The sequence below is a fragment of the Lithobates pipiens genome, unplaced genomic scaffold (assembly GCF_037356315.1).
Source record: "Lithobates pipiens isolate NorthernLeopardFrog02 unplaced genomic scaffold, aLitPip1_a1.2 Scaffold_16, whole genome shotgun sequence".
In the NCBI taxonomy this organism is placed as follows: domain Eukaryota; kingdom Metazoa; phylum Chordata; class Amphibia; order Anura; family Ranidae; genus Lithobates; species Lithobates pipiens.
Genome location: NW_027507748.1, coordinates 308,303,423 through 308,326,470, shown reverse-complemented (window position 1 = coordinate 308,326,470; position 23,048 = coordinate 308,303,423). Strand labels below are relative to the sequence as shown.

Below are 23,048 nucleotides of genomic sequence, written 5' to 3'. Positions count from 1 at the left end.
CTACCGCTTTAACATCTTCACCACACCTTATTTATAAGGTGAATGTGGTAAAAAAGACAGTTCCTGCAAGTTTTGTCTTCTGATTTAGGTTACGTTTTTAAATGGGTTGAAACTATGTTTTCTTTCTCTGTATGGACCCAACCTCCCACATCTTCAGCTCAGTGTGGATATCTTCCTGTAGCAGTACTACACTCCTTGCCTTGTGCAGTGACATCTTATATTTCTACTACACACGTGTACCAGATTGTATTGATTTTTAAGTAACAATTCACTTTATTTTAATTTGCTAAAATGGCAGACTGAAATGCATTTGCTTAGATAAGATTGCCAAAAAAGCTGGGTTTTACTAGAAAGGTTAGATTTAAAGGCTATTTTAATGAAACGCCTAAATGTGTATTTGTAAAGTAGATCTGCAATTTTTTATTTTTTTTATCTACTTAAAAACTAATCAAAACCGTTTTTTAAGGGGATAAAACTAGAAGGGGGCAAGTCGATTATTCTCGTATGGGCCCTCATGAGCTTTTCTGGAATAGTTTGTTTTCTCCAGTCATCTTCCAGGACGGCACACCTGAGAGATGACTGGTCCACCTGACAGGAAACACAATCAACAACAAGTTTAAAAGTCCCCACCCCTCCCTCAGACCCTCAGTTCTTGATTGTGTTTCCCACAGGATGGCAGCGAAACCAAGTTTCTTTTTACTTTCGTGATTGGGGGTCGGGGACCCCGTTTTTTCTCCTTGTGAGGTGTATTTTCATGGGACTTAACAGACAGGGTCTGTGGTGCTCCCTTATAACCCCCAGGGAACACTTGGGGGTGATAGCCCTCACTTTAGGCCTCTTTCAGGAGCCTTGCTATAGTCTCAGGGACAGGGGAGTTGTCCCTGTAGTACTAATCCCCTTTTGCCTTCCTACCTTGAACAGGGTTCGTTGGTGGATTAAGGTGAGCTGCTTTTTCCGATGCTGAACGCGGATGGCGTGCGTTCCAGCTCCACGGCGCATGTCCGGAAGTTAAGTGACATCACTTCCGGGTATCGAGTTCCGGCGCATAGGGGCGTTCCAGCCTCAGGGCGCACCGGAAGAGGCCGTACGTCATTTCCGGACGTTCGGACCTCCTAAAGATGGCGCCGTTCGGCGCGTTTTTTAAACAAACCGGTGTGTGTGTGAAGCACCCTGTTTTTTTCTTCTGGAAGCGCTTTTGTGTGGCAGCATCTACAAGGGGACGCTCAAGATGGTACCTTGGTCCAGCGATCCTGCAGGGCAGTAAATCGCCATGGAAGTGGAGGGTGCGTCTGAACAGACAGCCGTGGCGGTCGCCACAGGGGGTGAGTGATCCAGCTGTGTTCAGGGGCAGGGTACTCTAGGGTAGACTGCCTGTGCCCCTTTAGGACATGTGTAGCTAATCGTCTATTTGTTTTTTGACTATTCCCAGGGACTGAAAGCTCTGCCCAGGGGTCAGCTGCTAGGTCTAAGGGAAAGGCTACTGCAAAGTCCAGACGTTGTGGGTATTGTAATTCTAAGTTATCACAAGACCACACTAAGCCTTTCTGCGATAGATGTATCATTAAGCTCGCAGGCAAGGAAACCGCCCAGGTCGTGAAGGAATGTAGGGCCTTACAAGCAGAAATGTTGGCTACCCTTCAGTCCTTTCAATCTACCTTAGTGAAGGGTTTGGAGGAGGGACCGTCAGAGAGAGAGTCCCCTCAGCTCCAAGAAAATTTTTCCAGATCTTATGCGGAAAGTTCCCAAGGCCAAGTCTCCCTTTTGTCGGAGGTGGAGGAAGGTCAGGTCCCAGATTTTAGCTCTGGGGAGGAAGATTCAGACCAAGATAGCCAGGGGGAGGCTAAACTTGGGGGACTTTTGTTCTCGAGTGAGGACATGGAAGGCTTATTAAAAGCCATTTACGCCTCAGAAGACATCCAGGTTCCCTCTGCTCAAGTCTCAGCGCAGGACAGAGTATATAGAGGTCTAGGAAGGTTGCAGGCTAGAACCTTTCCCATCCACCAGTCTCTGAAAGAGATAATCCTCAGAGAATGGAAAGAACCTGAACGCAAGCTTCTCAAATTGAAAGCTTGGAAAAGAAGGTGCCCCTTTAAAGATGTGGAGGGAAATTTTTTAAAACGCCTTGCTTGGATGCATCCTTAGCGCAGGTTTCTAAGAGATCAGATTTATCCTTCGAAGATGCTGGAAATATCCAGTATCAGATGGATAGAAAGTCGGAAACTTTACTCAAAAGAGCCTGGGAGGCGAATGCGGCAGCAATGGCACCGGCTCTAGCTTCCGCCTGTGTAGCCAGGAATGCAGACACCCGGCTCGGCAAGTTAATGGATCACGTTTCCCACAGTAGGGAGACTAAAGGAATCGTAGACTCGCTGGAGGTAATCAGTCGAGCGGTAGCTTATGTGGCAGATGCAGCAGTGGAGACTGTTAGGACCACAGCTAAGGCAGCAGCACTTTTGAACTCTGCCAGGAGGGCCCTATGGGTAAAGACCTGGGATGGAGACTTTACTTCCAAATCTCGCCTATGCGGCATTCCCTTTGAGGGTTCCCTGCTCTTTGGCTCAGGCTTAGATCAGGTGTTGTCCCGATCTACTGAGAGGGGTAAGAAGTTCCCGGTGAGGCCCAAGAGGGAAAGGGGTAAGAAATTTTTTCGAGGCCCCTACTCAAAGACCCATCATAAGGGCAAAGCTGAACAGAGGAAGAAGTGGAACTTGGGAAAAGGAAAAGAAAAAAGTGCAATTCTTTTCTCCAGTTCCGGAGCCTCCCAGAAAGAAGGCAAATGACGCCACCGTAAAGGTAGGCGCAAGACTCAGCAACTTCCTTCCCCAATGGGAAAGGATTACGCAGAGTCCATATATTTTAAAACTCTTAGAAGGGGGGTACAGACTAGAATTTCAGAGTCTTCCCCCACAGGAGTTTCTGGTTACTTTTCCTCCCAGGGACCCAACCAAGGCCAAAGGGTTACTGAAAAATTTAAAGGAACTAGCAGGGCAAGGGGTGATTGCTCCAGTACCAACCAGTCAGCTAGCCCAGGGTTTTTACTCACACGTATTTGTGGTCCCAAAACCCTCAGGCAGGTTTCGGTTGATAATAAATTTGAGAAGACTCAACCGTTACTTACTTCACAAGAAATTCAAGATGGAGAGTATTTACTCAATAAGAAGACATCTTCAGAGAGTTTTTTATGGTCGCCTGGACCTAAAAGACGCCTATCTACATGTACCCATTGCTCCCGAACACCAGAAGTACCTACGCTTCGCAGTTTGCATACAGCAGGAGGTACAACACTGGCAGTTCAGGGCTCTTCCCTTTTGGACTGGCGGCAAGTCCAAGGATATTCACGAAGGTGATGGCCGAAGTAGTAGCATATCTACATCTGCAAGGGATAGGGTTAATACCCTATTTGGACGACTTGCTGATCTACAGTGTGGATCAGAGGCAAGCAGTTATAGACAGAGACATCGTGTTAGAAACTCTGGAGACCTTGGGCTGGATGGTCAGTCGGGACAAGTCCTCACTGACTCCATCTCAGCTAAAACTATACCTAGGTTACCTGTTAGACTCGCAGGCACAGAAGGTATTTTTACCAACAGAGAAGGTAACGAAGGTCCAGAATGCGGTTGTCACCCTTCTCGAAAGATATATAATAATGAGACTGCTGGGTCTCATGACAGCCTGCATCCCGGCAGTAACCTGGGCACAACTTCATTCTCGGGAGCTTCAGTCTTTCCTTTTTGCCTCATGGGGAGGAAAAAGAGAAACATTAGAGAACAGAATACCCATCACAGAGGAGGTATCTCGTTCTCTGCGGTGGTGGCTCGACCCACAGAATCTGTTGAAGGGTCGCCACTGGTCTCAGGTAGACCCTTTGGTCTTAACCACGGACGCCAGCGCTTGGGGTTGGGGGGCTCATCTAGGAGTCCGATATACCCAGGGGTCCTGGAGCCACGGCCAAGCCAGGGAATCTTCCAATTTCAGGGAACTTCTGGCAGTAGGCAAAGCCCTAGACTATTTCCGAGAGGAACTACAGGACAGGGAGGTTCAGGTCCTCTCAGACAACCTGGTCACGGTGGCATACTTAAACCACCAAGGGGGGACAAGGTCGGTCAAGCTAAGACGGTTAGCACAACAGATCCTTGTGAAAGCAGAAAGGAGGGTTCTTTCACTGTCAGCGGTTCATATAAAGGGCTCACTCAATCTGCAGGCAGATTTCCTAAGCAGACAGCCCATCCTTCAAGGGGAATGGGGATTGAGCAAAGAAATCTTCTTCCTGGTGTGCAGACATTTTGGCAAGCCAGAAATAGATTTGTTCGTCTCCCGAGAGAATGCGAAGGTTCTCAGGTTTTTCTCCCTTTTACAAGGATCAAGAAGCAGAAGGGATAGACGCTCCTTGTACAAGTGTGGGATTTCAGACTGGCTTATGCCTTTCCCCGAGTCCTTCCCAGAGTCCTACAGAAATTAACCTACTCAGGGTCAGACCTGATACTGATAGCACCCTGGTGGCCCAAGAGAGTTTGGTTTCCCACCATTCAGGGTCTCTCGATAGCTCCCCCGCTCCGTCTGCCGGTACAACGAGACCTGCTCAGTCAGGGTCCAGTCTTTCACCCCGACCCGGGTCGTCTCTCTCTGACAGCATGGCTATTGAGAGGGAAATACTCCGAGACAGGGGCTGTTCGGAAAGAGTGATAGATACTCTTCTCCTCAGTAGGAAAGGAGACACCAGAAAAATTTATGCAAAGGTCTGGAAAGTCTTCTCCCACTGGCTACAGTCTAAGGAGGGGGCTCTCCAGATGATACCTACCATCCTAGACTTTCTTCAGGAGGGGGTGGACCAGGGTTTGGCAGTTAGCACCCTAAAGGTCCAGATGGCAGCCCTGTCCGTGTTTTTTTGATAGGAAGCTAGGACAGGAGCCGCTAATAAAAAGATTTTTGTCGGCCAGGGAAAGGGTAGTCCCAATTAAGTCGGTCAGTTGCCCTCCATGGGACCTGTCCCTGGTATTAGATGCCCTAACAAGGGGGCCTTTTGAGCCGGTGGCTCAAATTTCTGTTAAATGATAAGAGTTTAAGTTGGCCTTCCTTCTGGCTATCACTACGGCCAGAAGGGTGTGTGATATACAGGCTCTGTCGATTAAAGAGCTGTTTTTGCGCATCCTAGAGGATAGGGTAATCCTCACTCAGGATCCTCTTTATTTGCCAAAGGTAGCTTCATTATTTCACAGAACACAGGAGTTTATTCTCCCGTCCTTTTGTCAGAATCCTAAGAATAAGGAGGAGGAAAGATTCCATTTCTTAGATGTCAGACGTTGTCTCCTAGTCTATTTAGAAAGGGTGAGAGACTTTAGGAGATCCAGTCATTTATTGATCACCTTCTCAGGGAAGAGAAAGGGTCTACAAGCATCTAAAACGATGATAGCCAGATGGGTTAGACAAACCATATCCATCGCTTATAGACAGGCGGGTAAACCAGTACCAACCCGCCTTAAGGCGCATTCAGCCAGATCCCTAGCGACCTCCTGGGCAGAAAGGGCAGGCGCCTCAATCGACCAGTTCTGCAAAGCAGCAACATGGACGAGCCATAGAACTTTTCTGAGGCACTACAGAGTGGAGCTGTTGTCCCCTCAGGATTTGGCATTTGGCAGGAAGGTCCTACAAGCGGTTGTCCCACCCTAAAGGTAGGCCTAAACTTCTTGCTTATCCTCTCAGGTGTGCCGTCCTGGAAGATGACTGGAGAAAATGACCAGTTACACTTACCGGTAACGTCTTTTCTAGGAAATCTTCCAGGACGGCAGGCCTACTTCCCTACCCTTATTTTATTGGTGTGGTATATTGATTCCTCACAGAATGTTCCCTCTGACACTGGTGTGGGATTTTCTTTACCATAACTGAGGGTCTGAGGGAGGGGTGGGGACTTTTAAACTTGTTGTTGATTGTGTTTCCTGTCAGGTGGACCAGTCATCTCTCAGGTGTGCCGTCCTGGAAGATTTCCTAGAAAAGACGTTACCGGTAAGTGTAACTGGTCATTTTCTCTTATATTCACCGACTGACACAGCTTCTTCTCTTTGGAGCATTGGGTTATGGCACCTTCAGGAGAAGACTAGGCATTACATGTTAACATGTGATAATAAAACTACAACTTTCTAGTTCCGCTCAAGGGGCTGTCCCTTAAGTAACAACCCCTCGGCATACTACTGCAGCCTCAGTTTTATTTTGCCTAGTGAAGAAGAACCTAGGAACCCTGACAGGCCCATCGGTTCTTTTTTTTCCCCTGCAGAAGCTTGGCTTTTTGTGCAAGATAATAGATCCTGTGATCTGCTATCAACAGCTGGCTGGGTGACGGGCTGGATACCCTTATCCTTGTAGTCTCCCCAGCCTGGCCATCAAGCATGTGCAGACCAGAGCGCCGCGCTGGGTCGGCCACAATGAAACCTCCAGAGGTAGTCGGTGAGCTTTTATGCTCCAGGGCACACATATGACCTGCCGAAGGTGGTTTCGGCGTTTCACATCAATGAAGACATTGTGTTATCATCTGTGTGTCCTAAGCCAACACATCCTAAGGAGGTGGCCCTTCATTCCCTGGACGTGGTTCGGGCTCTGAGGGTGTATTTGTCTATGTCTCCCTTTCGGAAGTCAGACTCCTTGTTTGTTTCAGTGGCTGGTCCAAAAAAAAAGGCATGGCGGTCTCGTCTGCCATCATTTTCAGGTGGTTCAGACAGATTGTAGTACAAGCCTACGCCATGAAGGAGCAGGTGCCCCCTTTCCGGTCATGGCCCACTCCACGAGGAGTCAATCGGAACGTCTTGGGCCTTCCGACATCAAGCATCTGTCGCTCAAGTGTGTAAAGTGGTGACCTGATCATCAGTCCACGCGTTTACAAAGTTCTACAAGGTAGATGTCAGTGAATCGAGTGATGCCTGTTTTGGCCACAAAGTTTTGCAGGCGGCTGTATAGTTGCAATTTTTGTACTCACTGTAAAATCTTTTTCTCTGTAATTCACTGAATGAAACACCCATCTGTCATATTTTTCTTTACGTTATACTGCTTGTTGACGTACTGAGGCTGCAGTAGCATGCTGAGGGGTTGTTGCCTAAGGGACCGCCTCTTGGGCGGAACTAGAAGGTTCTAGTTTTATTATCGCATGTTAACATGTAATGCCTAGTCTTCTGAAGGTGGCATAACAACCCAATGGTCTAAAGAGAAGAAGCTGTGTCAGTCTGTGAATTACAGGGAAAAGTATTTTACGGGAAGTACAAATAATCCTATTTTGTCAACTGGCTTCTTTGTTTTTTGCTGAACTGCTTCAGTAACCATGAAAGTCTGAGAATGCAAAATGGGTCAAATGCACCTGCATTAAAAAACTAAATCCTCACTTAAGCATCTTACCTGAATGCTAATACTATTGCTCATACTATTAAACAAAGGTGCCCACCAAATGTTGGTAGGTGCACATTACATTGGCTGCAGACAGGGTGGATTTGATTTAAATAGTCTATTGAAATCACTTGTAAAAATGCTTTGTTTAAATCTACTCTATTTAAATCATCATTTCTTTCGTTCGTTGACTGACACAGCACCTTTAATCTTGACATTAGGGTTATATTGCCACCTTCAGGAGAGGACTAGGCAGAACATATAAAAATGGCAAAACTGCACAGTGGTACTACTGGCTATATTTCCTCAGTCTGCTTTCATCAGCTCAGTTTTTCTGCCTAGTATAGAAGGACCTGGCTCCCTGTGAGGACCACTGGTCCTTGGAATTTTTTTCTTTTTCTTCTGCTTTTTGATTCCTGTGATCTACAATTAACAGCTGGGTCACAGACTGGATAATATGGATCCTGGTAGTCTCCCCAGCCTGGCCATTGAGCGTGTGCAGACCTTGGCTACGTGCTGCCCCATCTGATCCAGGGGCAGCCGGCAAGCTATATGCTCCGGGGGACACGTGACCGTGCTACTGCTGTCCGTGTGCCGTGGCCAACAGCCATCCCGTACTGCTCGGGTGATGGGTTTGTCCGTGGAATGCGCCTCTGCAGGGTGGAGCAGCTGTCTCTCTCCTCTCCCTGGCCCTTCCCTCCTCCCCATGCTGATGGACCGCTGTGACTGGGCATAGGGGGTGCAGTGCACGAACCTTGCCAAGGGCCCTCTGGGGGGGGGGGGGGGGGGGTGGGGGTTCTGGATCCTGGCAAGGGGCTGCGCTGAGCAGTTGGTAGTCCACTAGTATTTCCCTGGTTTTAGGTCAGTTTTTGGGTATCTGTTGCCATGTGGAGACTGGCTGTCGCTCCAACTGCAGCCATTTTCCAGGCACTCTGATGTTTTTTGCTGAGGCAGCCGTTTTCTAGTAGCCTCCGTTTTTGTTTTACAGTACTCTAGCCCTGGGCTGCTAGTTCAGTCTGGAACAGCGGGAAACAGAGAACACCTCGAGGCTGCCACAGGGGAGAGCGTAGGGCGGCAGCACAGTGCAGTACCTGGGTCAGGGTGGTGAGTCATGCAGGGTGCCCCTCAGTCTGTAGCAGCTAGGAGGGTGGGCATTTTGTGTGGCTTGCCTTGGGTCCCTAGTGGTGACAGGCGAGAGTGGGTCAGAATGGTGTCAGAAGCTGGCGCTTCTTCCCCAGACATCCCTGTGATTGCAACTGGTTCCCCTGCACTTGCGGTGCCTATGGACGCTCTGTTGGTGGTCCTGGAGTCCTTTGTTGACGGGGTGGAGCGGCATGTGGGTGCGGGGGGGGGGGGGGGGGGGAGTTTCCTGAAGAAATGGACATCTCTTGTCATTGACCCCCATCCAGGTTAAATAAGGTAACCATAATTCCGGTTCAAGGGACCCCTGCTTTCAAGGACCCTGCCGGCAGAAGGGCCGAAGGGTCCAGTTTTACGGTGGTGAGGTAAGCATTACGGCCAGTGTTAGCCACAGCCCTGGTGTCACAGATGCTTACTGAATGGGCCAAGTTGTTGCACCGCAAGTTGGAGAAGCAGTTTCCCCGGTCTGCATGGGACTGGCAGACCAGTTGGTGCAGGGCCTGAAGTATGCCAGTGATGCGGTCTTAAATACGCCCCCATTGCTTTCTAGAGCCTCATCAGCTGTGGTGTTACATCACCGGTTTTGGCTCAAATGCTTGGTCTGTGGGCCAGGCATCTCAGAAAGCGCTGGCGGATTTGCCCTTCCAGAGGAAGAGGCTATTTGGAGCCTCACTGGGTGACATCAAGAATGTTACTGGGGGAAAGAGTACTTTGCTCCCACAGTCCAGGAAGGGTAAGGAGACGCGCTGTAGCCAGGGGCCCTCCTTTTCCGTTCAGAAGCAGTCTGACAAGGTGCCCGCTGAGGGACAAGTGTCCCTGGTTTCACAAGCCTGCGATCAAATCTGTTGCTGCATGAAGGTTTGCCCCCGCCCAACTCTCGGGTGGGGGGTCACCTTCAGGAGTTTGCAGCCCGGAGCCGACCAGTGGGTCTACGAATGTTCTTTCTCTTTCCTTCTTTCTCTTTCCTTCTTTCTCTTTCCTTCTTTCTCTTTCCTTCTTTCTCTTTCCTTCTTTCGTGGTGTGTTTTTTTTTTCCCCTCCAACCTTCATCTTTTTCGGCTCGTCTGGATGCCCTGTTCAGGGCAGTACAGGACCTGCTGCTGATCGGGGTGTTAGTACCTGTGTCGATGCCAGAAAGGTTTCAGGGATTCTACTCAATCTGTAGTCCCAAAGAAGGAAGGGATCTGTCCGGTCCTGGATCTCAAGGCCCTCAACGGCTTTGTAAAGGTTCAGGATGGAATTGGTTGGCTCCATGGTCGCTGCACTCCATCAGGGGGATTTCTTGGCATCCTTGGACATCAAGGACGCATACTTGCATGTCCCCATATGCGTCAGGCGTTTCTATGGTTTGTGGTTGGGGACGAGCACTATCAATTTGTAGCTCTCCCTTTTTGGCCTAGCAACAGCACCAATGGTTTTCACCAAGGTGCTAGCCCCAATTCTGGCATTGCTGAGACAATGAGGGATCGCAAATGTGGGTTACCTGGATGTCCTCCTGAGAGCAGCTTCTGGCTCGGATTTAAGGGAGAATGTGGCGATCACCGTACAGACTCTCCTGGTGTTTGGGTGTTGAACCCTCAGAAGTCGGTGTTGGTGCATACTCAACGCCTGGAGTACCTGGGTTGATTCTGCACTCAGAGGCGAGACAAGCTGCAGACTCTTCAAGCTGCAGTGAAGTTATTGGTGTCCCGTAGGTGGTCGTCGCTGTGTTTTTGCATGCGAGTTCTAGGTCTCGAGGTAGCCACTTTCAAGGCCGGTACCGTATGCTCAATTCCACACTTGAATCTTGCAGAAAAAGATCCTGTCCAAATGGGACAAATCTGACATCCCTGAATTGTCAAATTCGGGTGATCCAGCTTGTCAGGGATTCCTTTCTCTGGTGGCTGAGGTCTCTGGCCCTGTGGCCCAGGAAGTCGTTCCTTCCTTTTTCATCGGAAGGTGATCACAACGGACGCCAGCCTGACCAGCTGGGGAGGAGTTTGGGGCATAGTCAGCCCAGGGTCACTGGCTGCAATAGGATTGCAAGAAGAATCCCGCCTGCCATTCAATGTGCTGGAGCTTCGGGCGATCAGGCGGATCCTCACCACATGGTCAGAGGCTGCAGGGGGGTCTGGTCAGGATCCAGTCAGACGCCGCCACGGAGATGGCGTATGTTAACCATCAAGGAGCTCGGCTGCAGCGCTGTAGGTCGCTCACATTCTGCAGTGGGCAGAGCGGTGCGTGCCGGCTCTGTAGGGTGTGGAAAACTGGCAGGAGGATTACCTAAGACGTCAGCTGCTGGACCAGGGGTTAATGGTCGCTGCATCCGGATGTATTTCAGCTCCTTTGCCTAAGGTGGGGCACAACAGATGTGGATCTCTTGGCCTCCCGACTTGATCAGAAGGTACAGAGGTTTGTGGCCAGGTCAAAGGCTCCTTGGGTGGACGTGTCAGATGCGTTGGTGGCTCCATGGGGGTATTATCGGCTGATTTATGCCCCCCCCCACTCAGACTTCTACCACATCTGCTATGCAAAGTGAAGGCCGAGGGTATTCTGGTGATTCTGATTGTCCTAGATCAGCCTCAACGTCCTTGGTACGCCGACATAGTATGAATGGTGGCGGATGTTCCTTGGTGGCTACCTATGGGAGAGAACCCTCTGTTTCAAGGTCTAATACTTCATCCTGCTTTACTGTCCGTGGGATTTGAGTCTGGTGCGCTCTGTGCTTCAGAAACCGCAGTTTGAAAACATTAGGGAGATCTCCTTATTGATACTCTAGTCTTTCTAGTGGCTATTGCATCTGCCAGGAGAGTTTCTGAGTTGGCGGCCTTGTCATGCAAGTCTCCCTACTTTATCCTCCACAAGGATAAGGCGGTGCTGTATCCGCAGCCTTAATTTCTTCCAAAGGTCGTTTCAGCCTTTCATCTAAATGAGGTTGTGCTTCCGTGCTTATGTCCTCGGCCGTTACATCCCAAAGAGGTTGCTTTGCATTCTTTGGATGTGATCCGGGCTCTGCTGCTGCCTGCTACAGCTCCTTTCCGGAGGTCGGACTCTGTGTTGGTGGCTGGTCTGAAGAAGGGCCTGGCGGTCTCGTTGCCCACCATTTCTGGGTGGATCAGACAGATCTTCCAGGCGTGTGCCATAAGGGGTCGGGCGCCCCCCTTTCCTGTCACGGCACATTCGACCAGGGCAATTGGTGCCTCCTGGGCTTTCGTCATAAAGCGCCCCTTTCCCAGGAGCGTAAGGCTGCGACCTGTTCGTCCGTTCACTTTCACTGAATTTTACATGGTTGATGTGATCGCATCTTCGGAAGCTTGCTTCGCCCGCAAGGTTTTGCGGGCGGCTGTTTAAGGTTGCAACTCCTCTGAGGAGTTCTTGTTAGCGGTGGAGTTTTCTTGCTGTTCCCACCCCTTGTTTTTTTTTTTTACACTGCTTGGGGACGTCCCTAAGGTCGAGAGGTATTGTGTCAGTCAATGAACGAAGAAGAAAATAGGATTTTTGTATTCACCGTAAAATCCTTTTCTCTGAAGTTCATTGACGGACACAGCACCCACCCCATCTATTTATGTCCTGCTTTTTGACTAACTGAGCTGCTGGAAGCAGAGTGAGGGGTTATAGCCAGTAGGACTGCCCCCTGGGCGGTACTATGCAGTTTTGCTGTCCCTTTTTTTTTTTTTTTTTTTTTTATGTTCTGCCTAGTCCTCTCCTGAAGGTGGCACTCTTACCCTAAGGTCAAGATTAAAGGCACTGTGTCCATCAATGAACTTTAGAGAAAAGTATTTTACGGTGAGTACAAAAGTCCTATTTATTTTTTATTTTTTTTGAGCAACGGTCGTCTGTCTTGCAGCGGTTCCTCCTCTGTCCCTCTTGACTCACCGTCGGTCCCATCATTCACTTTAATGGGACGGCTGGTGATGCGACAGTGACACAAGGTGAGGTATGTGCAGCTGGTGAGTGGATGCCAGCTAACAGGTGCTGCCATGATGGATCTGAAATGACAGGTGCCCTTTAAATGTAAGCACTTCTTGCTGGTAGGCAGAATCTTTTAATGTTTACAAACAAAATGAAAGGTTCCCTTTTTAGAATAAGCTGTCAGGTTAGGAAAACGGCGATATCGTAATCTATTTAATCGTACAGTTTGTAGTGCACATAGATTTGCAGAACAATGGGATAGGGATATTCCTGGACTTTGTTTTATCTCATGGTTACTGTGGAGAATTTTACTCCAATAGTATTTTAATAAAATACTATTTATTTTTTTTATTTATTTATTTTTTTTTTTATTTTTTTTTTTTTTATCCACCCTGGCTGCAAATGAGCAACTAACACCAGTTTGTGTAGGAAGATTGTTTCTAGGCTACATTTGCAGTCAAAATGGGATAAACCATCCCTACTTGACCCAAAGTACCCCAAGCAATGTGGGATGCAATAAAGGATTTGGCACGAGGAGGTGAAAAGAGAAATGACAATGTTTCTTTCAATCTGTCCTCCTGTATGTTATGATTGAATGAAGAGATCTATATGCTGCACATACCCTTGCTTTGTGCTATAAAATAGTCCCAGCTGGTATATATATTTTTTTTTTTCCCTAGGAAGCCTTTGGGTTTATTGAAAGAGGGGATGTTGTAAAGGAGATATTCTTTCACTACAGTGAATTTAAAGGGGACCTTGAAGCCTTACAACCAGGCGATGATGTGGAGTTCACCATCAAAGATCGAAATGTAAGCATACTTTATGGTTTTACCTTCTGTTGTGCTACCTGGGCTTTTCTGATTTAAATTTTTTTTTTCCCTGTAGGGTAAAGAAGTAGCAACTGATGTAAGGCTTCTACCTCAAGGAACTGTTATATTTGAAGATATCAGCATTGAACATTTTGAAGGAACAGTTACCAAAGTTATCCCTAAAGTACCCAACAAAAATCAAGTAATGCATATTGATAAATATCAGGTCTTTTCAATACTTCTCCTCTGTAGTGTGTATTAAAGACACATTTACTCTAAATTTAACATGTTTACTATGTTTTTAGTCTGCTTCTGTGAGCTGTTTTAGTGTTTGCCATCACCCCCCCCCCCCCCCCCCCCAATTTATTCTGGAACTTGGTGTACTGTACTCCCAGACAGCACTTTAGTCTGATCACATGTCTACTGTCTGAAGAGTATCATTTTCACATCCCTGCCTCCTTGGCAGGTAAATTTGTAAATACTCTGGTGCTATGTGCAACATTAATTTGTGAATTTTGTCTTTTCTTTTTTGATCTTTACTCCCAACAGAATGATCCCCTACCAGGACGGATAAAGGTTGATTTTGTTATTCCTAAAGAGCTTCCCTTTGGTGATAAAGATACCAAGTCTAAGGTGACCCTTTTAGAAGGCGATCACGTTCGGTTCAATATTTCAACCGACCGAAGGGACAAACTTGAGCGTTCCACAAACATCGAAGTTATTTCTGATACGTTCCAGTTTACAAATGAGTCCAGAGAGATGGTTAGTTTTTTACTTTTGGTCTTCCTGTTTTGTTGTAAAAAAGTTAAAGAAAAATGTTTAGTGTCAAGTCTTGATGCTTTTTTCTTGGTAAAACACTTTTTCCCCCCCATATATTATACACTGTAGCAATACCTGCTTGTAAAATATATATATATATATATATATATATATATATATATATATATATATATATATATATATATATATATATATATATATTATGTATGCATGCCACCTGCTAATGATGTAGCTCTGAGGTTCTTAATTGTACAGTTCAGGACACATAAGTTGATCCTTAGGCCATGGGTTATATGCGACTACCTTTTAAATGATTGGACACTGGCAAGAGCTTTCCTGAGACTGCCCCTGCCCACACCATGAGGCGCCAGGCTTTTAAAAAAAAATAAAAAAAATGTCCCCTTCCTGGTTACTTGTGTAGTTCTATCCCCTGTGTTTGCCTTTCCTCTGTAAGGATGAGCTCACATGGTTTAGCTCCTTTAATCTATGTCAATTCATTCAGATGGCTTGTCCCTACTCCCAAAGGGAACAAAACCACCTGTTCAGGTCACGCATTGTCCATTCCATGTTGGCATACTGACATCAAGCTGTTGGCCAGGTTATACTGGCAATGTCCACTGCGTTTTGTATTTTTTTTCTTTTTGTTTTTTGTGCGGCCTTACTTGATTTTACTGTTGCAATATTTTTAATAAAGTATACCTATTATGCCATCTGGAACTCTAATATTTTTTTTTTCCCTGCAATATTGGGAAAGTATTCATGATTCCCCCCCTTTTTATTTTTATTATGGGTAATGGCCTCTGTAATCAGTGAGGTTCTACCGTGGAGTGTTCACCCCCATATGTTGATTGGCCAATCTGCTGCAAGTGGACATTAGGGTATGCTTTGAGAATCTTTTTCAGTGCTGCAATTTATTGGGTCAGTCCATGCATTGCCATCATTGTAATGCAGACAGAGGTTGTGCATTGACCACATGCTGATCACACTATAGTAGAAATGTCATTTGTTTAATGGCTAGCTGCTGTCATAACCCTGGTATTTTTTTTTATTTTTATTTTTTTATAATAAGTGGTCCTGTGGGCAGATTTGCCGCAGGATCATTTGTAGAAGCGGCGGGTAGGTTGCCACCCCCCTCCCCATCGCTTATCTGACCGATTTGTGAAGGATGGGAGTGCTGGTGGTAGCTGTGTATGGCCACCACTCGTCTCTAGCCTGGTTCCCGGGCCGCAGCAAGTCTTCTTCCTTCCTTCCTTCCTTCCTTCCTTCCTTCCTTCCTTCTTGAATTTTTATTTTTTTTTGCAAAAAGTTGATTTAACTTCTTAAAAGTAAATGAGGCAAATTTTCTTTTTCGTACATCATGGGACACAGTCAGGCTAATATTCTTTACTTGCTGGGTTATACTCCATTAGGTCAATGGACACTGGTAGACCAAAGGTCTTCAGACAGGAAGTGACCCCCCTGTATAATCCCCTCCCATACAGGAAGCACTTCAGTTTTTTGCCAGTGTCTGCAAGGTGGATGGCACGGTTTGTTTTAGCTCTCTGAGCTCCAGGTCTCTAATCCCACAAACTGTTCCCAAAATGAATCAAGGGATTGACCAATCATCTGATTCATTTGACACAGGCTTTTATGCTTTGATAAATGTTACCTGAGCCCCACAAAGACGACTCAAGATCCTGCGAGGTTTTGTCTGTAACTTTGCCTCTGGGCACTGGATGCTGTTGATACTTTAAAGGATTCAATACAGCAGGTTTCTCATCTGGCTCTCTTTTTCTGTACATATGTGTAGACTTTTATACTAGGCTTAAGAACTGATCAGCTGAGCTTACTTGTAAAAAGTTATTGGAAGGTTTCCTGTTTTTATGGGGAATGTTTATTGATCACTTCGAAAAATATATCCAAAAGATTTTCGTAGGGATGAGTTCTCTACTTTCTGTAAAGAAAAGCACCAAATGTCCCTCATTTAAAAACCCAGGGACTGCTTCCTCAAATGTATAGACCAAAAAACTTTCCCTGTGACACTGCGCTATCCAAAAAAGAAAGAAAGCTGCTAACACAATCACAAGGATAAAACAGTGAATAATAAAACAAATACCAAACCAAAGTGTAGCGCTTAACAAAGTTATGAATAGTCTAGTTAGTGCATCATCATACAGTTTAACCAAAACACCTTAAGTGTGACAATTCTTGAAAACTTGCATAGAAATAAAAAATACAGTCCAAACGAATAAAAATAAATTAAAAGTCTCTATGTGAGGAGTTGATCCAGTCCAAACGTGAAATACAGGTCACCATCCACCTTCTTAAATGAGACTAGCATGCAGGCACCCTGTGATGTTCCCGTCACCTTTAGAATTAAAGGCTTACCGGATAGTATGGATCCAAACGAATCTATATTCGAAGGATCATACAAGCTTATGACTTAGAAGCCAAAATTTGCAGGTGTAGATTTTCAAGGAAGTATCAACTCAGACTCCTCATAAAGTTGTCCCAACTAGTTGTTAAATCCACATCAGTATACTCCAGCTCAAAATGTTGAACTCATACAAAGGAAAAATAAGGAGCCACAATAGTGTAAATCCGTTTAAGAGAAAAAAATGTAATAAAAAAGTAATGAACTCACAGCGCTTAATCCATAAAAACAGTGCTACAGCAGTAGTCCCGACGCGTTTCGTCCTCTACAGACGTCATCCAGATGACGTCTGTAGAGGACGAAACGCGTCGGGACTACTGCTGTAGCACTGTTTTTATGGATTAAGCGCTTGATTTCTTTGGTTACATGTGAGTTCATTACTTTTTTATTAAATTTTTTTCTCTTAAACGGATTTACACTATTGTGGCTCCTTATTTTTCCTTTGTATGAGTTCAACATTTTGAGCTGGAGTATACTGATGTGGATTTAACAACTAGTTGGGACAACTTTATGAGGAGTCTGAGTTGATACTTCCTTGAAAATCTACACCTGCAAATTTTGGCTTCTAAGTCATAAGCTTGTATGATCCTTCGAATATAGATTCGTTTGGATCCATACTATCCGGTAAGCCTTTAATTCTAAAGGTGACGGGAACATCACAGGGTGCCTGCATGCTAGTCTCATTTAAGAAGGTGGATGGTGACCTGTATTTCACGTTTGGACTGGATCAACTCCTCACATAGAGACTTTTAATTTATTTTTATTCGTTTGGACTGTATTTTTTATTTCTATGCAAGTTTTCAAGAATTGTCACACTTAAGGTGTTTTGGTTAAACTGTATGATGATGCACTAACTAGACTATTCATAACTTTGTTAAGCGCTACACTTTGGTTTGGTATTTGCTTCCTCAAATGTGTCATTGTGGTTCCGCCGCCAACAGGGTGCTAGGGCCAAAAAAGCCCTGGTTCCAAAATTCTTCTAAACCCCGCACCAATCCCTCCCTTTTAAGGGGATGCCCCCACGCCATCAGGTGGGAGAAGGCTGCTGCACTTTACAGACATTTGGAAAACAACAATTCAGGACGAGTGGGTCACCTCAATTATATCCCGAGGTTATAAGCTGGAGTTCGGGGGGTTCCCTCGGATCCTCCAAAAAAACTTATTGCTTCAGGCACTACATCTAGTGCATCAAGGAGTGATTGTAGAAATTCCTGTATTCAAAAAGGGCACAGGTTTTCCTGTTTATGGTTCAGAAACCAAACAGGGACACATGGCCCATTTTGGACCTAAGGTCCCTGATACAGTGCTTTCGGATGGAGTCTGTCCACTCAGTAGTATCCTCACTCCAGAGGGGAGACTTTTTAGCCTCCATCGATATAAAGGATGGCTACTTGCACATACCCATCTTTCAGCCTCATTAGAGCTTCCTATGTTTTGCAGTAGAGGAACGTTATCCTTTTTCTGTTTGTGGCTGTACCCTTTGGGCTTGCTACACCTCTCTCGGTGTTAACAAAGGTCCTAGTACCAGTACTGGGTCTTTTAATAGCCCAAGGGATCCTGGTGCTCTGGTATCTGGATGACTTCCTACGCAGAGATCACTCAATGCAGGCTCTAGAACAGAGCATAATATACACAGCTCAAAGTCTAAGATATTTAGGTCTGATTTTAAACATGGTCCAAGCAAGAGTATTCTTGCCACCCGTAAGTGTATGTGCCCTGAAGGATCAAGTGTGTCATAAGTGGCACCAGACAACCCTCCAGCTCTGAGTCTTCTAGGGAGGATGGTATCCTCCAAGGCACTGCCCTATGCCCAGTTCCATTCCAGGCCTTTACAACAAGACATCTGGTTGGCTTGGAACAGAGGAAGAAAACCCCATGGATTATCCAATGTGCTTATCTCTTCAGGCATGCTTAAGCCTAAACTGGTGGTTGCAGGATCAGAACCTGCAAAATGGGAAAATCCTTTCTCCCGGTAACTTGGAGAGTACTGACAACAGATGCCAGTCTCTCACAAACTGGGGAGTGTCCCTAGATGGGCTTACAGCTCGGTGAATTGGTGAGGGACAAAAGACCCTGCCCATCAACGTCCTAGAATTACCGGCAGGACGGTGGAGCTTTAGGACTGCCCCATTAGGGTTCAGTCCAACAATGCCACGGCAGTGGCCTATATAAACCATCAAGGCGGTACCAGGAGTCGTTCAGCTCTGAAGGAGGTTAACTACATACTAGCCTGAGCAGAGGGACATGTGCCAATGATATCAGCAGTCCAAATACTGGGAGTAGAGAACTGGAAGGCAGACTCTCAGCCGCCAGCAGATCTACCCAGGGGAATGGTCCCTACAGCCAGAGGTGTTCCAGGAAATGTGCCAATGTCGAATGGCCAGAGTTCGACCTACTGGCATCCAGGCTCAACAAGCTACAGCAGTTTGTGTCTTGAACAAGCAATCCTCTGGCGATTGGAACAGATGCTTTGATAGTTCCATGGAGCCAGTACTCCCTGGTTTATGCTTTCCCTCCGATCCCTCTCCTTCCACATTTTGTTGCGCAGGATTCAGAGAGGGGGGTCCTGTCATTCTAGTGGCACCAGCCAGGCCCAGAAGGTTCGGGTTCCCAGAGATTGTGAGACTGACGATAGACGGGCCATGGACGCTTCCACGTTTCCCCCGATCTTGCAAGGTCCTACGTTACACCCCAATTTAGTGTCTAAATTTGACGGCTTGGCTATTGAAGCTTTATCATAAGGTCTAGAAGACTTGTATTGCTTGATGTATAAAAATGACTAAGGCACGGATGTGAATGATTTTAGCAAATTGTGAACCTAAATTTATATTAAAATGATCAAATGATAGTGACTATTATTGTGTTATGTGCTGTTATCACAAAGTATATATAAAAAAATTAAAGCGCTACCATCAACCTTAATATAGCAGTGATCCAATAAAAAAAAAGAAAAAAAGTGTGTGTGTATATGTGTGTGTGTGTGTGTGTGTGTGTGTGTGTGTGTGTGTGTGTGTGTGTGTATATATATATATATATATATGCCTAAATGATCGGGAGTGTAGTCTGATGTTCACATATGGTGGATTGCTTTCAATCCTTCATAGATCGATATTGCTCAAACAAGAGGACATACCTCATTGTGCAAATAAGGAAAACTAAAAACGACATGTGGGTAATAAAACACAATTGCACTCACACTGGCTCCTCCAGTAACCCCAGTGCTATGTGAGCAGGAACAGCCAAGTGAGGAGATAAAATGTGATCTTATTATGGGGCATGTGTGAGTGCAATTGTGTTTCATTACTCACATGTCGTTTTTTTTAATTTATTTTTTATTGTGTAATGAGTGTCCTTTCTTTTGTTTGAGCAATATCGATCTATGAAGGATTGAAAGCAATCCACCATATGTGAACATCATTGGAGACTACACGCCTGATCATTTGGGTATCGTCCTTTTTGTGTTTTTATCTTACAAATGAGTGGTATTGGACTTTTTTCCTAGTATCTCCTGCTAAGTTTGGAGGTTTAGTAATTTTTTTTTTTTTCTAGCAAAATAAAGTATATTGCATGCGTCATCTTTGAACACAAACACAGGATTGTGAAGATTTACTGTACAATAAGCTTGGTGTGCAACCCAACCAATGTCTTTGCATCTCCAGAATGTCCTTACTTTGTGTGCATATGTACAGAATTTTATGGCTAGAGCATGGTCAACTGATGCTGCTTGAGAAACTTGCCTTTTTTGTTTCACTATTAAAGGCGAGCTCAACTTTGGGGGGAAATGCTACTGAGTTGGTTATGGGAGGTAAGGAGGTTCCTACCCCACTATCAAAAATAACTTTTTTTTTTTTTTTTTTTTTTTTTCTGTTGATTTCTCTACCTACCTTATGTGTAATTCCTTGAGACTGAAGGTCTGCCCCACCTTTTGGAGCTGGGGGGGGGGGGTGAACATTTGCTCCAGCTTAGGGCCAGAATGGCATCCTTGCACTAAACATAGCCCTTCACCTGAGTGTAGAAACAGGTACCTCTGTGTGAATGAGGCATTACAATCATGCAGTGTGCCCCATATTTATTCAACAATGCATGAGGTCTCTCCAGGAGATTACTCCGTTCCTTGCTTGCCACCGAACTGGGTGGTTAATTTTGCCTTTATTCATTTTTTTCCCCTACCTGCACTCCTTCCCCCTGGAGGTTGGGATTCTTGGGTCCTTCAAAGCATATAGTGTAATGCCTTTTCAAAGGTTGCAAGGCCACTGCCTGTTCATGCTTTTTAAAATCTGTGTGTGTTTGTTTTGCTGATCCATACTTTGGCTATTAGGTGCTTCTGCTGTCCATTGGCCCTTCTTGTTAATTGGCTAATGCTGCAATTTTTGCCATCTTGTTGCTCATCCCTCTATCTATTGCTTGGGAACTTCCCATGGTCTTCGCATAGACTCCTGTATCCTGTTTGCTTTAAAAACAGGAATTTCGAAATACCTGTAAACTCCATATTTTACAGTACAGTATAGGACACAGGTCTCTCCCCTCTTTTTGTTACCTCCTTACTACTTTCCTTGAAAAACTGGACCTTAATGGAGTGAATGGGTTTATATAAGTATACACAGGGTGGGGGGTTGTCCTATAACCCATGGTCTAAGAGCCAAAATCAACTTGTGTCCTGTACTGTACTTCAACAAGATATTTCATTTACAGGTACATCAAAATTCCAATTTTTTTCATTTACAGGGTGTCATCGCAGCAATGAGGGATGGTTTTGGTTTTATAAAATGTGTTGACCGGGACGCTAGAATGTTCTTTCACTTCAGTGAAGTCCTGGATGGAAATCAGCTCCACATTTCTGATGAAGTAGAGTTTACTGTGGTCCCTGTAAGTAAATAGTTCTAACACAAGCTAATGTTTTTGCTTTTGTCGATTTATTAACAGTTGACCAATCAGTATTTCTGTCATCTGTTCTTAAATATGGCTGCTACATTACTACTGGGCAGTAACTGAGACCACTCATTGGCTTCCTCCTTTTAAAGTCTGATATGCTAGATGCATGAAAGGGAGAAATCGAATGGGGCAGCACAGGTTATATTGTCGTGTGTTTGTTTATTTTTTGTTTGTTTTTTTCTTGTTTTTTTTTTCTGCAACAGCTTGACACGTCTCCATGAATATATTGTGGTCAACTATAAAATTGTTTTATAAATTCTACCCATTTTCATTAACCCCTTCACGCCTAAGGGTAGAAACAAATCTTAATGCCTAAGCCCAAGTTTGCAACTTTTTATTTTTTTTATTTTTTCATGTGTTGGTAAAACTGTACATATCATCACAACTTTGTGCATCCAGGTGGATTATACCTTGTGTGTGTTTTTTTTTTTTTTTTTTTTTTTTCCCCAGAAAAAATTGGGCTTTTATTTGGTGGTGAATGGTAATATCTCCTGGGGTGTTTTTGATTGAATCTAAGGAAAACTGGCCCAAAATGGTAAACAAACAAACTTGTAACTCTATTTTTGGCTAGTACCATAACCTACCACCAGAACCCAAAGTCAACAATCACCGTGATACCACATGTGTATTGGTGTTTGTACTTACAGTACAGCCCAGAAACAATGGTGCGCATTTTTCTTTTTTTTTTTTTTTCTTTACCTAAAACACACTGATTAACCACTTCATTATCTGGCTGTCGTCAAATGATGTCTGCAGATGGGATCTCATGTCATGACATCCTCAGCTTGATACCAGTATAGGGGAGTGCCCGCCGCATCACTGAGCCAATGCGTGTGCCCGCCGCATCACTGAGCCAATGCATCAGTGTGCCCACGATCGCTCTTGACAAAGGATGAGTGTGTATCTGTGTGTAAATGCACAGATCCACATCCTGTCAGAGGAGACATATCATGTCTTCCTAGTATATAGAAACACCGATCAGTTTTCTCCCCTAGTCAGTCCCATCCCCCACAGAACACATTTAACCCTTGATCGCCCATGGTGTTAACCCCTTCCCTGTCAGTGACGTTTATACAGTAATCGTGCCTATTTATAGCTTTGATCGCTGTAAAATGTTAACGGTTTTAAATCTTCCGCTCAATCCGCCGCAATGTCGCACTGGAATTCCAAGTAAAAAAACCCAAACATAAATCAACCGGCTTTGTAGACGTTATAACTTTTTTACACACAGCAATCAATATACGCTTATTGAGATTTTTTGGGGAAAAAAAATGAATGCATATCGGCTTAAACTGAGAATTATTATTATTATTTTTTTTCCAATTTGGGATATTTATTATAGTTGAGAGTGTGTGAAAATACACACACACACACACACACACACACACACACACACACACACACACACACACACCCCAGACACCCCACACCCCCTCTCTCACTCTTTACTATAATATCCCAAATTAAAATCTCAAGTTTAAGCCAGTTATCTCCCAAAAATTATTACAGAAATAAATTTGTTTTGGGTGCAACGTTGCACGACCACACAATTGTCTGTTTTAAAATAACGTAACAGTGCCTTATCGCAAAAAATAGCCCGGGAAGAAGGTCTACATTTTCTCTGGGGCTCAAGTGGTTAAAAAAAAATCCTGTCGAAAAAATACTGACCCTAACTAACCTTGGGGCTCACCTAGATCAGACCTTGATCTAGATATTTTT

The 23,048-nt window shown here is 45.1% G+C and overlaps 1 protein-coding gene across 8 annotated transcripts in view; it reads left to right on the top strand.

Annotated features, from left to right (window-relative positions):
- CSDE1 (cold shock domain containing E1) overlaps window positions 1-23,048 on the top strand; it is a 127,653-nt gene that overhangs the window by 60,665 nt on the left and 43,940 nt on the right. For 7 of the 8 annotated variants that reach the window (XM_077481605.1, XM_077481600.1, XM_077481602.1 and 4 more), the window contains 4 exons: window positions 13,076-13,204; window positions 13,281-13,406; window positions 13,754-13,966; window positions 21,123-21,263. In XM_077481605.1, the coding sequence (XP_077337731.1) occupies window positions 13,076-13,204; window positions 13,281-13,406; window positions 13,754-13,966; window positions 21,123-21,263 (609 nt within the window). The remainder of the gene's footprint in view (window positions 1-13,075; window positions 13,205-13,280; window positions 13,407-13,753; window positions 13,967-21,122; window positions 21,264-23,048) is intronic. The other variant, XM_077481603.1, reaches the window with a different exon arrangement.